We start from the raw sequence: 18,987 nt of genomic DNA, 5'->3' as shown, positions 1-18,987 counted from the left end.
GTTCCCCACTGAACAATATAAAAGCAGAGTCACGTGCTCTGATTCTCTGTTGACACAAAGGTCCATATAGTATCCATTTTACTATCCAACTCTGCAGCAGTAACCTGAATGTTACACTGATATAAATCTAACAGAGACCACAGAGGGTTGTTATGATGCCAATCTGCATAGTCTGCTATACAATTAAGTCTTATCCACCTTTTAAGATTATACATCAGTCTTATTAAATGAACTTCAGATGTATGTGTTGGAGGATAAGCCTGGGGTTAATTATTGTCAACACAACCCATAAACTTAGAAATAATCACTGCACAATCACCAGCTTTAAGACTGTATTGTAATAGAGTTTGTCTTACCTCATTGATGAGGAACTGCAGTTGAAGAACAGCTGCTCCGCTCTCATGTTGACAGTAGCAGTCCACCCCAGGTCGACCCAGTCTGACGGCATCACAGAGTCAAGGAAGTGTGTACACAAGTGCACTATGGGTACATCAACACAATACAGCCAAAAAGCAAGAGTCAACATTGAATCCAACACTTGGAGGATTTCTTCATTTCTTCAGTTTCTTCATTTACTGGACTTTACAGTGCCTGGGTTTAAATATCCCTGTGTTATTAGTTCAATGTATTGTCAAATTCAAACATTGTGAAACCTTTAACATAAAAATGATCTAACATTATTGGATTAAAGCAGAAGTAAGCGATAAATTTGTGTTAATATAAGTCTTAAATAGTTATATCCTCCGACAGCAATCACTTACATAGAGTGTTTGGACCGAAACACGGGTCTCTCAGTCCCTCTGCTCTGCTCTGAGCCAAGGAGAAAACTTTTATCGTATCCTACAGTTTTTATCCAATGAGGAGAGAGAACGGCATGCAGGGCTGTGTGTGCAGCCAAGGGATGCGCGTGAATGTGGTGACGTAGGGACGAGGACTGTTATGGTGCGTTCAAGGCAGCCCGTAACTCGTGTTTTTCCGACCTGTGAAGTTGTACCAGTTCGATCTGGTACGAGTTCACGGGTCGGAAGTTACGAGTGGCCGTTATAGTGACTTTCACAGGTAAAACAGGTCGGGAAAAACACGAGTGGGTTGCCTGGAACGCTACAAAATCGTAAGTTGTGACTTGAAGCTGTAATTTACGGTTTCAAAAGCCTGCCTGGAACGCAGCATTAGCCAAAACGACCGGATCGCTTACTTCTGCTTTAAAGTACATCCGTGCAGCAGCTGCAATAGAGCAGAAAGCACTGTATGCAGTATAAGCAGGCACGCAAGGTCAAAGGAATTGTCAAATGCAGTCATTAAGGATGACTGGTGGATTGTGCTCTTTGATGATTTCCGACATACCCCCAGCTGTGCCCCTCCTGTCACCCCGGGGCAGTCAAGTTCACTGCAAAACACCCACACGAGCACAGGTGAAGAGCTGTGTGCTTTGCTCTGTACTTCACTAGTGCAGAGGTTTAACCTCATTCCAATGTACACAAAGAGATGCCTTTATGATTTATTTATTTTAATATAATTCAATTTATAATTTGATGCTATTAAAATAAAATAGTTTTTATTTAGGTCCCATGTTTACATCGGACTAAATATTAGAAACACCTCTCAGTGTAATGTAGTACAACATCACCACACACAACAGTTTCAACAAACCTGACGACTGTAATCTTCACATTACTGCATGGCTTTATTATCAGTCTTGGTAAAGGTGTATGAACAAGCCAAAAAAATCCTGGCAATGCAAACCACATTGCAACTGTCCGCATAGCTGCATACTGCTCAGATACCAGGTCTAGTCTTGTTAGAAAATAAACTTATCAAATGAAAAAACAAATAAATGAATTAAAAACAAACATCAACTACACTGTGTTGTGTCAAGGGCAAGCCTAGAAATGTAAGTAGCTCCTCTTACACATGATGTGAGGAGCAGGAGAGCTTAATTAGCTGTTTTAGAGGGTAACTGAACAAGTAAACAAATAACACACTCATTAAATTTCATGTATAACACCACTGTAAGACTATCTGTAGATTCTCACTGGAGAGGCATTGATCTGATTTAGATGTGCTATCCAAACATAACCTCAGGATGCATTTTCATTTTTTTTTTTTAAATGTAGTGACCTTGAAGCCCTTGGAAGGAATTTCATGGAGAAAAAAAAAACACTGAACAGCTACAGTATGTGCGATTGGTGGTAACATAGACCAACTCATCCTGAGTCTGTCCAGCAAATATACAGCGTAATCTAAGAGCATAAATACAATTTACAGCAAACTCTCAATACTGACAGATGGCAATTTTGTTATTCCATCGTGTACTGATTTTTTGTTCCTCTCAGTTAGTCAAATAAAAAATATAACATTAACTGTGGTGCAGGAATAGTTACGTGATCAGCAAATAAATGTATATGCAGTTTGTTTAGGGGACAAATATAGGAAGCACAATCCCCAAGCACATCCCTCAATGCAGGTGGAAACCAGCAGGATGGGGACACGACACAACATGAAAACAGAGCCATTTGGATGTGGTTCAGGAGGAGTTATTTAATCACTACAGGTTGTTCGAAACTCAACCTTGTTGCCAGTGTTTATGCTCTAAGTGAGGCAGATCCACATATGAGCAGTTCAGCAATGAACAAACCAACCCTGTTGAGTCTCACCACTGATTAGCTTTTCATTATCAACTTTTAATTTATTTCTCTTTGTGCATATAAACCTAAACAATTGTATCCATTTCAGAAGCAGCTTATGTATCACCAGGCTCCTGTGAAGTGGCTAGTTTTGCTGAAGCACTTTTTTTCTGTTTTTAAATTTATTTTTTAAAAATCCAACCCACTTGGCATTAATGGCACACACACACATCACAACTCAGGGCATCCTTAACATGTATGAGCCACAGTCAAGTTCAGTCATCTATCAGTGGAAAGAAATAGAGGGATATGAGTATGAGTAAAAATGGAGAATGGGAGGCCTTATTGAAGGTTAACCTGCTGCAGAGTGGAGAGGTATTTCCGTGGGGGCACATGTATAAATACAAGATGTGCTGGTTTGTATGAAAAAGCTGCAAAAAGGCAGTGACTGTGCATTTTTCAGCACTGTAAAGGTCATCTGGTATGTTTAATTAATGCACTAGTCATGAATTAGAAAACCATTACTAAATGATAAATGCACTTCAAGTTTGGATTTCAAATACCAGAGACAGGGTATGTTCAGTAATGCTGGACATATAGCAGATACATCAGTGAGCTCAATCAAAAATTCAACAGATTGATAATACGGTATACAGAGTGAGCACATCTGATTTGAAGTTTCACAATGTAGTCTGCAACCAACAGGGCAGAAATGTCCAGACAGTCTTGCTAGACTAACTCACATCTACAGCAGAAGCAGACGCGCCCATGGACCCTGGTCCCTGATATGGTAAACTGTTGAACCATGGCTGCTGATCTCAGATGCACTGAGGAAGAAAGACTCAGACAGTTCATGGTTGAAATGCTCATACTGTAAGTTACAGTCTTGTGTCAATATCATTCTCAGCTTTTGTAAAGAAAAGAATACTGGTAAATGAATAAGCATTATTTTTGGTCTATTTATATTCCACTTATTTAGTTATCATGCATTTGTACCTGAATTATTTCAAGTGCGGAAATATTTTGTCTGCTCCAAAAGAAAAAAAACAAAAACACATTGTAGTCGACCGCATTCATGCATCAGCTATGCCTTAGTTATACACAATACAACACTTCTTTCAGCCAGTATAGGTTCAATTAATTACCATGTTTCCTTCAGGATGTTGGGAAACCACAATCTCCTGTAATGAAATTCCACAAGAGTGAAGAAGGCAGGCTCAGACCAAACTCCATGAAAACGAGAAGGTTTCAGAGAGAGCACACGGGGCATCAAATAGGAATTCTCCAATTGATTTCTTCCCCATCTCTCCATCCGTCATCTCTTTTTCATTCCCTCTCATTCAAATCATCTGAACCACATCAGTGAGAAAAGCAAAATAAAGAAAAGGAGAACTTCTGCACTCATGTTGAGCCACCAAACCGAGGGGAATCAGGTCTGTCCATGTCATTACACAGTGTACTGTATTTCTCCTCTGAATCACACACAGCTGGTGACTTCCAGCAGGAAGGAATGAATAAAAACAAGTTAGAGCTAGCTGTTTGTGAGTGTGTTACATATATATGTATACAGACTGAATGTGTTCTGGCCTGCTGGATGTATCAGACAGAAAGACTTTGTAATACATTACAATGCAATGACCATGACTTAGTCCATTCACTCAACAAAGAAGAACCAAAGCATGTGAGTGAGATTCAAGGGCTGACTTAAAAGGGAACGATTTGCGACCGTCTTGAATCATCTCTCTGTCAGTCTGCATGATTGTCTCCCTGACAGGCAAGTCTTTGTACACAACCCATTCTAATTCACATCACACTCGGGACCAACATCAAAACACATAAGATGCTGTCAAAACACAAAGCTGACGAGAAGGTGAAGTCGCCTACATCCATACGCTGTGTTACTGCCAAACAAGAGAGAATGCCAGTGAGAAAACTCGCCGAACCTGCTGTGTTTGGTTTTATTTCTGCTTGGCAAACCAGCAAGTGACAGCAAATGAATGCCATGAATTAGAATTACAACATGTGTTGTTTAACAATTTGCCTCTGGTGCAAACAGCTGATCCATTAACACCAGGGGCTTAGTTGCACATAATGGGCTCTAGTTTTGCAGACCAGGTGCAAGCGAGGCGCAGATGCCGCGCACTCCCGTGCAAGTACACTCCTCTTTCCCACCTCTGTCCCTCCTACCGACGCAAGTGGGAAAGAGAGAGGGGAGAAGGCCTGAGTGGGTTTAACGCAGCTGAGTCCGTTCTTCACCAATCAAATGAGCTCCTCTCCTCGCCTTTAAATGCGCTGCGGGCGAGGTGCACTGCAATTTTGTCATTTTATATTTCGACGTGAACGAAGGAGACAGCAACGCCAGACGTCAAACTTCTCCCAGGAGGAAACTGATGTTTTGGTCCGGGAGGTCTCACAGTGGCAGAATGGTAACTCCACGGAACCGCTGCCCGGTGTAAAAAACAAACACCCTTTTTCCACTAATAAAGATACTCACGTTTAGTTACCTATATCTAAACCCAGTGTAACAAAGATGTGTAGTGTGCACAGATCATAATACAAACAAATACCATGCGTAACGTGGATGAAATCAGAAGCAGCTGGCCTGGCCCTTGACGGCGAACATCTCTCTTCTTAACTTTTCTTTTGAATTTTCTGAGATGAGAGATGCCAAATATACTATGCTCACTATCTGATGCCGAGGCTGTTTGTGGTTGGCTGAGAGAGATGTGAACTTGTTTCAAAAAATGTAAAAAATTCACAAAAGCTTGTTACATTTCTGAAGTATTTCAACAAAAACAGCTGTGTCACACACAAATGCATATGTGCACACAAACACTCAATGAGAATGTCTATTGATGCAACCAGAGCGATGTGGTTTAAAAGGAAAAGCAGAGGAGGCAAATCTATTGTCAAAAGAAATGTTCAATAATTAGTGATGTGAAATGACAGCAGTCATGTTCAGTATCATGAATCCAAATAGATTTCCTCATCTGTCCTCTTTTTATCCCCCCTGTGTGCACAGGAAGAAACATCACTTCTAAATCTGTGGTTATTTTCTGCTTCATATTCTGAGCAAAGGCAAAATCAGTTACAGTACACCATGCATTAACATTTAACCAACAAACAGCTCTTGTTATTTCATACAGTTGGCTGCAAGCGCAGGTATACTGCAGTATATAATCTCATCATTGTTAATGCTGAGTGTGTTTGATTTTTGTTTAGTTACATACCTTCCAATGCTCAGATAGAATAAAAATAAACAAACTAAATTCAGTTTAAGACACACCTCATACCATAGAATAACCAAGGAAAGCATCACGTCTGTTTTATCAATGAGTGGTAACCACTTGGTGGTGTTGTTTGCACTTACTGCTTTGAGATGACACCTCCATAGTTGTTAAGAGCTGTAACTACTACAATCGACTATCAATTATTACCGACTGTGGATAATCAATGAAATTAGTTTCCAACATGAATCCAGAGCAGAACACAATAGGCTCCAATCACGAGCATGCATTTATCTCAGCAGGGAAGGCAATACATAGTATAAGTCCAATGGTAGAAAAAAAAGGGAAATGGCTTTTGTTTGTTTTGCTGTGGCAGGAAGCAATAACAACACAGGAAGGGATAGGGAGGAGAAAATTGTAATTAAATCACAACAAGGTTGACTAACATTGCCCACACTTTAATCACTTGTGTAAACATTCACACCAGCATGAATACTGTAAGAAAAGACCAACAAGCTAAATGTTCAATGAACAAAAATACTATAACTAAGCACAAGGATCATACAGTCCTCTACAGTCAATGTAAAGCAGTCCTCACATAATGATAAAGAAGGGACATGTCTGACTTTTCCTCACAATCAAACCATTAATTCAGCTAGAGCCTCTTTGTTCTCCACTTTAATCTTGTGCATCCTTTCATAGACTCCTTCAGTGTGTGTCCTCTATATCCTGTGGAGCATTTGAGCATGTTTCACTTCATCGTTGTCATCAGTATGCAGTTAATCATCTATCAAATATTACAATTGCACGGTGGTATTGTAACATGCAATGGACTCTAATTTCTTCTATTGTGTGAATCAGTGAGAGAGCTACTGTATGTGAGTCTTACACTATGAAGTTCAACACAAATTAAATTGTGCACAGTAAAGTGAATACTTAAAGAATGTCCAACAGAGTTTAAGATAATGTTGACAAACCTTTTACCTGAGACACTGTTACATTCACCAAACACATAGGCTACTGTAGGTCAGCCCTCATCCCGATGTATACTATATCACTCTTAGGACACTGGAAGTTGAGAAATACAATTCCAAAATCCAAATGTCAATCTATCCTCTGAATAAATTGACTAAGTGTAAGTTTTTGTTGGAATTAAATTAAATATATCAACCTTAAAATACCAGAACTGGTGCAACAGATGGAATCTGAATTTTGATGGTAAATCTGCCTAGTAATCACTGTAAATGTCACACAGAACTAAATATAGGCAAGCGGTTCACAGTTTACTGAACAATATACCGATCAACTCAATAGACTGTGATAGGCTGACTCACCATTAGACGCACAACACCCCCCATCCTCAAAACAAAAAAAAAGTAATAATAAGTTAACTTTATTCATTTAGCTAAAGATCATGAACATGCATCAACAATTGCTTAATAATCCGTGTAATGTATAACTCATCAATGACTCTTAATAACACACTGCACTCTAAACTGAAAAAAAGACCAACATTCTATATGACGTATTAAGAAAAATAGTTGACTGCCTCCTTTCATAGAGAATCAGCAAGGTTTTTATTTTTTTCTAACAGACCAGAGTCGGTATACACAGTGACGTCTGGAAGGAAGGAACTGCCCTTCAGCTGCAGAAGAGGCCAAACTTAGCCCAGCCTTCTTTTAACCAACAATCCTTGAATATTTTCAACTAAGCCTAAATCTTACTGACTCTTCTTTTGAAGCCTTTAAGAGCTAAGAATATGATGTCATTAGTGATGACTAAGTGATTTAATAATGATTCAAATAAACAAATAACACCTCCTTTATGCAATATTTATTTAGTGTAGCAGCACGGACTGAATCACATTAACTGAGCATGATGGCAGTTACATTGGAAACTGAATAGAGAGAGAGTAGTTGGAGAAAAACAATTAGAGGGTGAGACTGTGGCAACAGTTCAGGTCAGGAAAGACATGACTCGGTGTTATTATTGAATCCATAACCAGAAACCACACTAATGGAGACACATTTTGTTCAACCAACAATGCTGTGTCATTGTGGCTGAACCATGTTGCCAGTCAGGTGTAATCTGCCATGTCTGGTTTCCTCTCAATCTGACAGCTGAATCACAGACTGTGACAGGCCTCTCTGCAGTCACCAGGTATTTTCATCCTGTTCTGACAACTCCATGCCTGTGTCTTATCTTACACAATAGAGTGGATGGAAGATTTGACAGAGGAAGGACACTAGAATGCTCATAATTTAAGGAGAAATGCAGGATTTTTATCTTGACTATGCTTCATCTTTACCTTAATTAAACAGCTTTGGAGTAATTGTGATGGTTAAATAAATGACTTGTAACTTGTTACAGGCAGAATAGAGGTTCTCTGCTTTCCATGTAGCCACTCGTCTCAGCGGCACCACGACACAAACATGCTCCGTAACCCCGCAATGTCTTGTTTATGACAGATAAGGCTACACAAATATACACATTGTAATGCGTATATAATAAATACCGTTATCTATGGCTCTATTGATTGCTTTTCCGTTGGCTTTGTTGAAAACAAATGCACATAACACAAGGAGGTTTAGCAAAACTGCAGAAAAGTGACCAGATTTGCATAGTTCCCCTTGAATAATATGTGGATAGTTCAGGTTAAAAACTTTATCTCCTTCACCCCATTTTCATCCGGCCAGGCTATCACACACAAACAAAGTTTTGGGTGATCAGCTTGCAACTGGATTGTGCTCGACCACATGAAAGTGCACCAAACGACCTCTGGAGGTGGTCAGACTTTCACTGTGATACTATTGAACACTTAGTGTAATTGCATTCAAGTTGTGATCCTCGGCTGCTGCCAAAAGCAAGCAAACACAATAGCAAACCTTCATGGATGACTACAGTCTCCTTTGTGGTTCCTTTTGAACCCTTGCAAACAAACGACAGGCAGATAACATAGAGGAAACAGATCGCAGGTTAAAATCATATCTAGATAAACTCTTTATATGAGATGCCATTTATAAATAGAGTCCATATGTTTCCACCAGATGATTCAGATGTACATAAGTAAGAAGAAAAAATGAATAAATTATGTTTTTCATGTCAGGACACCTTCTGCATATGCAGTGTGATAAGACGGTTTGTATCAGCTTCATTTAACACCTTGACTGGTGTAATAACACATGGAACATTTAATAAACACAAATCAGCCATGTGCAGCCATGTGTTCAAGAGGATGTCGTCTCCCTACATTACATCTGCTTATATATATGCCATTATACATATGGAAGTATTATATTTACATGTACTGTATATGTATGTATGGACTGTTGTTACTGCTACAACTGGGGTGATGATGAACATAAAGCACTATGGATGGATTGCAACCCTACTACCAGTTTGTTGTTTTGTTGATATGCTGCATTATCTCAGCAGTCACTTCAGTTTTTCATCATTGTTCAAATCAATGGAAGAAACAAGAATAATCTCAACAAATATAAATCAGACAGGTGTGTGTTTTCATGCCTCAAAAAGGCAGAGCTAGAGGCGTGCTGTCTTTGTGTTGTATGTCTGTTCCATTCTCATGGACACAATTTCCCAGTAATGATTCAATGAAGCTTCTTCAATTTGGCACAAATACTCACTAGGACTTGAGGATAAAATGATTTGATTTTGTGTTTCAAGGATCAGAGAAAAAGGATATAGCGACCTCAGAAAAAAAAAGTTGCGGTCATGTGAAAATGATACTTTGAAGGAACATCTTCAAATACAGCACAAAAGAAATTTCTAGGTCTCAAATGGCATTTCAGCCTATCAGCACTGCTGTGGCGGCTACTACTGTAGCTTTGCAAATCTCACATCTACCCAGTGGCCAGGTTTATATTTCAAGAAACTGCTGGATGTCAGATCCTCTAACCATGTTTTTCCACAAGTAGTGTTTGTAGTACCTGGGATGGTTTGTGCTGACAGTTTGGTTCATTGTTGACTACAGCCATGAATTCCTCAAAAGGACAGCACTGTGGTTGTTTTTTTGAATTGATCCCAATGTGAGACTTTGTTTCTCAGTCTAATTGACCTGCTATTCACTCATCCTCTTTATTTCCCCCACCCACACTCAGAAATCTCTCCAGTATAAATCAGTTAATCTTGTCCTGCTTCTCTTTTCTATTCCCTGTGTGTGTGTAAGTGTGTGTGCGTGCGTGTGCGTGAGAGAGAGAGAAAGAGAGAGAGAGAGCAAAAGAGAGAGAAACAGAAAAGGAGGAGGGTGTGTAATAACCGCTGTGTGTTTAATAATGCTGGTGGAGCAGTGGGGACACAGCTGGGTAATTTAGATTCGAGTATAAACATCTCACAGCAGAGTGGAAAGAAAAAAAGGTGTGTGTACGCGCGCGTGTGTACATGTGTGTGAACATGTTGCTGTGCGTCTGTGTGGGTTGTTTACAGCTTTGTGCATTAGCACTCTACAATGTTTTCTTACCAACAGAGTTTACTGATGGACCAAACAGTCTCACAAAACTTTGTGAAATGTCATTCAATGCACATTATGTAACTTCGGCTGCTAAGAGTCTCTCAATCAAAACATTAACAAAAGACAGTGTCGGGTGACGTTGTGAAGTGTTGTGGGAGTCTTTAGCACCATTGTCGTCATTGCTGCTAGCTTGTTGTGGTTCAGATTCCCTCAGTATCAATTGTCATGGGGGATTTACTGGGAGGTGAATTATCCAGAGATGCCTTCATCAAATAAACAAACCAGGTGATTAGAACCAGTGGTGACACTGAATAAGGCAGTTTAACATTAAACTCAGCGTTCAACCAATGCTGCACAGTGGATGCAATATGTAGGCTAACAGAAGATGCTGAGCTGCTGCTAAGGTTTGCATCACTTCTTTTCTGATCACTAAAAATCCAAATATCCAATGACTACAGTAAAATCATTTAAAATAAATGGAAAGTTATACTTAAAACATATAGGCCTACTTTTAATGTCACACATGCAGGTGCATGGCTTACCGAACTACACAGGTTTTTCTCACACAGTGTTGTAATTAACTGCAGAGCACTGATTTAATCAGTTCACTCACGATTGTTGGGAAGGAAATAAACATCTCTCTGAAAAGGCCTAAATTAGTGTAAACATCTCCATGTGAATACACATTGGCCCTCATTTATCAAACTTGCGCAGGATCTGGTGTAGATTCTGGTGTAAATATCAGTGTACGGCAAGTGTCACGTGTGATTTACTAAAAGTGTGTACGCTGCTGATTTCGGCGTAGAACCGGCGTGGTGGTGATAAATCCGGCGGCTGAAAACGAGCGTAATTTAAATGTCACGCCCCGATATATTCCTGCTTTAGAGGCGTCGCCCTGCCCCTTTTACGACATGGAGACACAGAAGACGGCCAAGAAGAGGGACTTTACTGGCGTTACCGCGTTGAACAGGGAGAGGGCGGCAACATTAAATATCTGGACATTGATAGATTGATAGATTTTGTGATTGATAAGCGTCATCCCGGTGGATGGAGGCTGCAGACGCACGTGTCACCGACCACGTCAGGAAACCCAGCGACCTCATGAAATGCTCCTGCAGTTTACTAAACACAAGTGACTGAGGAGAAATCATATTATTACTGCTGCGAACGCGACTTTATGACCATCAACACTGCTGGCATGGTTCGGCTGATGGAGGGATGTGAAACACCGGCCTGATGTCCCGCTGACAGGTCCCGGTGACGGGGGAAAAAAAAAAAACACTCCGCCGCGGAGATCAGCTGGACCTGGACAGGTAGCGGAGCCCCCCCCCACCCCCCACCCCCACCGGGGCTCCGGTGTCCGGCAGAGAGAGAGACTGAGGAGCCGTCCGGTCATGCTCTGGTGCAGGAGATGTTGGAAGTTTGTGTGTGTGATCTACAATAACAGGTCTGTCTGTCATTGACTGTTTCTGTTTACACAGCTGATTAACGAGCATCTGTCACGTCGTGGTTTTTAATTCATCTCAGTTGCTCAAAATAAAAGTCGAGTTAAATTTTCAACACGGACTTGGTTGTAGCGTTTCTCTTTTTTGGCTACTTTTTAACTTTTTATCAATATAAACAACAACAACATGTGGTCCACATCGCTGCGTTATTAGACTATGGTTTAATAATCATTCTGACACAGCAGCACTCCTTCCTGCATGTTCTACGCTGGTTCCAAATGTGCGTACACCTGGTCAGAGCTGGCGTGAGATTTGTGCGTACCGTACGCTCACGCTCAGATTAATAAATGCCGATCCTTGCGGTGAATTTGGTGTACACCCATTTTTTTGGTGTATGCAAGTTTCATAAATGAGGGCCAGTATGAGGCTCTCTGCTGCTCCTGCTCCTACCACAACAGAGGAGAGCCGAGAGGAGACATTTGTCTTGCTCAGACCCATAGACGGATTATCATGACCACGGGCCCTGGACACAAACTCGCCACGGGCCCCTGTCTACTCATGCAAACAGTGTGCGCGCAAAGGCGCTCTTCCCATTACGCACATAACAACACCGGGCAACACACAACAACACAAAATTACTGTCATTTTAGGTCTTTTTGCGCGAGGGTTGTGCTCCCCTGAACCGGGCTCTAAACACTGGTGCGCATCATGCCACGTAGCAATGGGATTGGATTATTAATAAGAGCCTATTGCACAACTGAAAAACTGTAAATATTGTAGCGACCCCGCAGTAACGTTCTTGTTATGATGTTTAAGTTCTGTGATTTCTGACTGACTGTCAATGTGTACGGGCAGGTAGGGTATGGTTGGATGAGGGGCCGGGGTGAGTGTGAGGAGGACAGAGTCCTGTGTGTGTGTGTGTAGGTGAGTTAGTGAGGAGGAGCAGATGACGAAGTGAGAGCTGTCAGATACATTTGTGTTAAGTTGTTGTAGTTACGTCGGATCGGACACGACAATGTCAATAAAAACGTTAGTTTACCATAGACGTCGGACGTGAAATAGCGGCGCAGTGGAGCCAGTTTCCTTTCTGCGCCGTTAACAGATTGTGCCAGATGCGCCAGAGCGCGCACCTCTGTGCCAGGCTCGCGCTCTGCAGCGGTTTATGTTTATTCATTTAACAGAGCGCGAGAGAGATTAACACACAGGCTACACACACACATAACCAGGGGGTCGGACTGCACTCAGATGCCGAGTAACCTACTCGAGTACTTGGATATCGGCTACAGCCTATAGAAACTACTCACCAAAACCACCGGCTTTTTCCTGGAAAAGTTCTTGATAACCTAGTCCAACACTCGGATCAGTCTGTCCTCTACGGCCACTTACATAGCGCAGTTTCAGCCGTTTCAACCGTTTCAGCTTTTTCTTTCCTTTGTTTTCGTCTAGCAGCAACAGCTGATCCACTGAGCGCCCGCGTCTCCATTTTAAAAACGCACTGTATATTTGACCCCAGCGCACGTAGGCTACGTCATTGTGTCATATAATTTCTAAAGCATTCAATTGATTTTATAATCATACTACATTTTCAAAACCACATTCATTCCAATATATATAGCCTATTTATTTTTTTTGTACCAAAAAAAAAAAAAAAAAAACTCTGAAGGCCAAGGGCCCCTATTGGATCTGGGGCCCTGGGCACACGCCCACTTTGCCCATGCGGTAATCCGTCTATGCTCAGACCCTCATCATTTAAAGATATGTGCATGTAATTGGCTGTTGACTGTTTCACGTCATAGTGATTAAAATGTTGAAACACATCTACTCTCTGCATAACTCCTCTTTTATTTCATGGAGACATGGGCCGCAATCTGTGCTGAGTAGTAGTTCAGCTGATTATCATTGGCCAGCTGGTTGCACACATTTGTTGGATTTATTTTCCATACTGCAATTAAGTTTTGTTTATTAAACTTGTGATTGTTTATTATTCCACTGTAAATGCACCAAAACTTTAAAGGGATAGTTCACCCTAGAATGATATTTCGCTCATTATCTACTCACCCTCATGTTGACTAAGGGCTGGAAGAATATTCAGAGTCCACCGTCCCTTCTCTGAGTTACAGGGGGTCTCGGCGTAGCACTGCATTTCAATGCAACGGTTGCAAAGGGACACCAGAGCTCTTCGTAAAAAAACACACACAAAAAAACATCCAAATACCTCCATGATGCTCGTATGTAATGTCCGTCTTGTGCTGAAGCCCCAAATTGCGTAATTGTCCCGAAAAAAATTAAATAAGTCTATATTTTAAGCTTGTTTGTAGCGGAAGCTTCTCGAAGCTCCTCTTCCTGGTCCGTCCAAATCTGGCGTGATTTGCGCCGGCGTCAGTGCGGTTACTGCGAATCACGAGAGATTTGGACGGACCAGGAAGAGGAGCTTCGAGAAGCTTCCGCTACAAACAAGCTTAAAATATAGACTTATTTAATTTTTTTCGGCACAATTACGCAATTTGGGGCTTCAGCACAAGACGGACATTACATACGAGCATCATGGAGGTATTTGGATGTTTTTTGTGTGTGTTTTTTTTACGAAGAGCTCTGGTGTCCCTTTGCAACCGTTGCATTGAAATTCACTGCTACGCCGAGACCCCCTGTAACTCAGAGAAGGGACGGTGGACTCTGAATATTCTTCCAGCCCTTAGTCAACATGAGGGTGAGTAGATAATGAGCGAAATATCATTCTAGGGTGAACTATCCCTTTAATGTCTCACCAAGTCTACAATTTTCAGCTTTTTTTTTTCATTTCATTTTTTGTCTACATCTAATTTACCGTCCTTTTCGTCATCTTTAAACTGCTGTTTTGAACTATTTTTTTCCTCTATTATGTAAATCACTTTGACTTGCTTCTGTAACAGTTTTGTATCACAAAGTTGTCATATCCTTGCTTTGACATCACCAAAAACCTGTCAGTATTTTTGCCAAAATTATCTCTGAGTGAACATCACAAAGCCAATTAGCACTCATGCAAATGACACAGGCAGCTGCAAAATAGTCACAAAATCTCCGAAACACAAAAAATGCTCTCTGTCTCAACTAAAGATTTAACCCTTTCTGACACATGGAATGTCATAAAAAACATGCCTCATTGCAACTATGACGTAATAAGAAGTTTTATTCCTGTAATGGTGCTGGACTGTTACGAATATCTTGCTTCGATTTATTCTGTTATTATGCAGATCATTGCAAATTAAAGTTCCGTAGCATTATGCTGAGAACACATGACATCCAAACACAACCAGCTGCCCATGGCTGCAGTTAGAGCCTGCTTTGTATTTACATCTTACATCACAAAATGTAAAATATGTAGCCTAGACAAGCTACAAAAATAGCAAATGAGCTTGGAAACACCAACATAGTCCATACAAACAAGGCATAGCAGGCCCTCTGTGTCCTGATTACAGTTTTGGCCCTAAATGTTAAAGAGATACAGTCAAAAAGTGGCAGAGAAGAGGCGAAACACCCAGAGACTGAAAGATAATGTAGATGTTTTCACTGGGGAGAAGCAATGCCTGAGTTATTCAAGTGCCCTTGAGACACCTTTTGATGTCAACAGACCTGTAACTGACCATGACCTGAAATGGTGACACAGCAAAGATATTCATCTGAGGAGGTAGGTAAGACACGGCTCCGCCATTACCAAGTCAATGTTTCTGCTTGGGGTTTGTCCTTTAATGAGAACAGAACTGTGTGCACCCCATAGACTGTAAAAAGAATGGACGTAGCGTCAGTGACGTCACCCATTGGTTTTGGGGAGTCGTTTTTGTGACTCAAATATGGCGGCCTGAACAGCGCCATGTTGGATTGGCCGGCCGAGAACCCGCCCACTGGCCTCGAAGCAGCTGTCCACGGAGCTGCTCGGACCTGTCACTCAACGTTTCCGCGCCCTAATTGGCCAGAGTTTTAACCTAATAACAGTAAAACGGTAGAGTTAAAAAAAAATTCACCCCCCTCAGAGTGTGTGCGGGGGTAGAAACTATCGATTGAGAAAAAAAAACGTTCTGACACCAGGCTTTTAACATGTTTATTGAGGATGTAAAATCGGCGATTTTAACATGGGGGTCTATGGGGAATGCTCCCTTCTGACACCAGCCCCCAGAGGAAGCCGAGGGGATTGCAGTTTTTTGAATGCGGAAGTGAGCTTCACTTCTCAGACCCACAACTGCCCCCTTGGTGCACCCTCCTCTCTCTCGGGTTTTAGCTCAGCCTGTAAATGACTATAAAAACAGAACAAGTGTTCTGCTCTGCAAAGCATTTACTGCTGGTCTCAACAGTAATTTCCTGTTTGTTTTTTTTGTTTTGTTTTTTGGTCGTTTCCTTGCCAGAACATCAGATTATTGCCTAATGCATTTTGATACATGTCCCCCCCCCCCCCCCCCCAGAAATGGATCAAATCTAGGAAATGACTTTAAAGTGTATACAACAATGCCAGTGGTGTTGTATTGCGTGGACCACCGCTTAACACCACCACCACATACTATTGTGTATAAGAAATTACACACACGTGCCAACGGTTGACCACCTGTACACTGTTGGCTGCATCTCAGTGAGCAGCTCAGTGAGTAATTAACCTGCAGATAACCTGCTTTGAGGCAATAAAATTGGTCCTCCAGGAGCTGGAACCATGTCTGCAGTATAGAGATTTTTTACAGGTCAAAGAAAAGGACTGCAAAATGCACCAGACTGAAAGTGGGAAAGAGTCAGGATAGGCCTGGGGACAATTCTGTCTCCTAAATAACAATGGAAAAAGCGGCACTTCTTGAATTAAGAATGATTTAAGTACCTATGTGAGGAATTTGAATGTCTGGCTCAGGCAACTCCGGGTGGTGTTATCACAAGAAGCACTGTGGCAGACAGAAGCACACAGTTATGTGGTTGATGGTACAAAACGTGAAAGTGACTTTTTACATAATTGCATTAAAGCTCTTGCCGGTATATTTCTCTTCAAATGTCAATACTAAGAGGATATATGAATAAGTGAAATGTTGTTTCTATGTACTTAAACTAGCCAATTAGTGTCCTCCTTATATTTTAGTCCAGCTTTTAGTCTGTGCATGTTACTGATTTATTCACTGGAATCAACAAAATGGGCTTATAGACAACACAGACAAATATAAAAGAACACACTTGTATGATCCTATGATGATACTATTGGAATCTAATATTGTCAAAAAACAAAAATGGCAGCAGTTGGAAGTTGTCAAGGCTTGTATGCATGGATATGAAAATAAAACTAATCCAGTTTTATTGTGTGTGATAGATTTCTGTATTTTTTTTTATTTATTATTATTTATTTGGAGTAATGGCTTTCACACCAGAATAACCTGCAATAAAAGAAAACAGCACAAATTGATTCACTGCTTGGTGAAAACATTACTATGATTGAGTGAAGTTCCTAGTAAGATAAATATTGCTAACTGCTAAGATTTTAAGAGCAGAGCACACAATGAGGATTCATTGTGCTAATGTAAAATAAATGACCACATGCAGGCGTCCACACCTGCAGAGCAGCTCAGGCACAGCAGGTGATAAAACAGAAAGCCGTCAGGCAAATTTACAGTGTCAGCGCGGTTAGACTTTGGATACATGTCAGTCCAGATCAAATCACAGTGTAGCAGCAAATGAGCCAACAGAATTGCTGTGTAGATGAATAATGTATCTGACACGCACGCACAGACAAACACACACGTTGAGTGATTTATGATATACTTGTGAAGAAACCACGTTCCAAGACCCACTCCTTATCTCAGACCCCCAAAACTAGCCAGCATCTAATTTGAGGACTGGCAAAATGAAAATTTATCAATTGTCTGTATTTCTGACCCCAGGCTAAGGTGTTTCTAGTGAGGACAAGCTCAGTTCATGTCTGTTGTAGTTTTTTTTGTACAACCTGATTTGGGTTTTCTTTAGGTTAAAATTTAAAGATTTAAGTCTAAGTTTATACCACCAATTAATAACTCACAGTAATTTAGATTTAAATAAGATGAAGACATTATATATTGAAAATCTAATATCTGTCTCAATTCAGCAAGCTCAACAAACAATCTGATAAAATGGTGGCCACCGACTTACAAAACAATACAGGACAAAATGCATTTGACAGCATGGAATCTAAAAGTATAAAAGACCTCCTCCCCAGCCAAGCGACAACGAAAATGTTCACTTGATTAAGGGGAGATTTATTTTGATGGCTGCTGTGCTGATTATCAAATAAGTCTTTTTAAATGGTCTTTTGCTTTTCCATGTAAAAACACCAGACATCCTCGACAAAGCAGCCCCTCCATCAAGCACAGATGATCACACATGAGCCGCCCTCATTGTGAACTCTCTGCAAACCATTATTCCTGTCAAAGCTAACCCAGGGGAAAGCATCCTCAGCCTCGCATACAAGAGAAAGTCATAAAAGCACAGCACAGCAGAGCAGCCACAATAACTTAAACGAGCTCACCTTGGCATGCACATATGACATTTTAATCCAGATGTAACATGATCAGTGGAGATTTTCATTCATTTTATTTACAATGATAAGCCACACTGGTGTGAATGTTTCAGGCCTGTGAGATGCAGGTCAGAGCCGTTTATCAAGTGCCACAACGACAAGCTCAGAAAGATTTTCTGCTCCAAAGAATTAAGTGCGGCTAGTACAAGATCCTGCCAGGGTACATGCACTACCACTCAGGACTCACAATCACACGGATTCAAGAGGCACACATGCACACACAAGGCATGGACACAGCAGCAGCAGCCAGTAGAAGCTCAAGATCCTCTGTCGCTCTCTCTGGGTAACGTGCAATTTGACAACAGGAGATATCGATTCAGCTGCCTGCAGGCTTTTTATAGAAGCCAGCACCATCATTATGACCCAGAGCCCAGCCCAGCCTGCTTCTTTGCCTCAATGCCTCTCCATCTAGGCAGATACACTGTGTAGAGGGAGAAATGGGGGTGACAGTAGGGATAGGAGAGGGGAAGATAATGATGACTATCATAAACATAGTTAAATGAAGGGAAATTGAAGGAAAGTAATCAATGTAGGGGACTGGGGAGGAGAAAGAGAAGGCAGACGTGGCAAAGAATAAAGTGGGACATTTGATGGGGGAAAAAAAGAGATATACTGAAGATGAGCAGAGGGTGTAGAGAAACAGAGAACTTAAATATGCAAACAAGGACCATTA

At 41.1% G+C, this 18,987-nt stretch overlaps 1 protein-coding gene across 1 annotated transcript in view; it reads right to left on the bottom strand.

Moving 5' to 3' along the window:
* stxbp5l (syntaxin binding protein 5L) overlaps positions 1-18,987 on the bottom strand; it is a gene marked incomplete at both ends in the record, with an annotated part of 140,459 nt that overhangs the window by 75,201 nt on the left and 46,271 nt on the right. The window contains one exon of the mRNA XM_083997452.1: positions 357-438. Within this exon, the coding sequence (XP_083853578.1) occupies positions 357-438 (82 nt within the window). The remainder of the gene's footprint in view (positions 1-356; positions 439-18,987) is intronic.

Source organism: Trachurus trachurus (genome assembly GCF_905171665.1).
Source record: "Trachurus trachurus genome assembly, chromosome: 21".
NCBI classification, from domain to species: Eukaryota; Metazoa; Chordata; class Actinopteri; order Carangiformes; family Carangidae; genus Trachurus; species Trachurus trachurus.
This window is presented reverse-complemented; position numbering and strand designations above follow the sequence as displayed.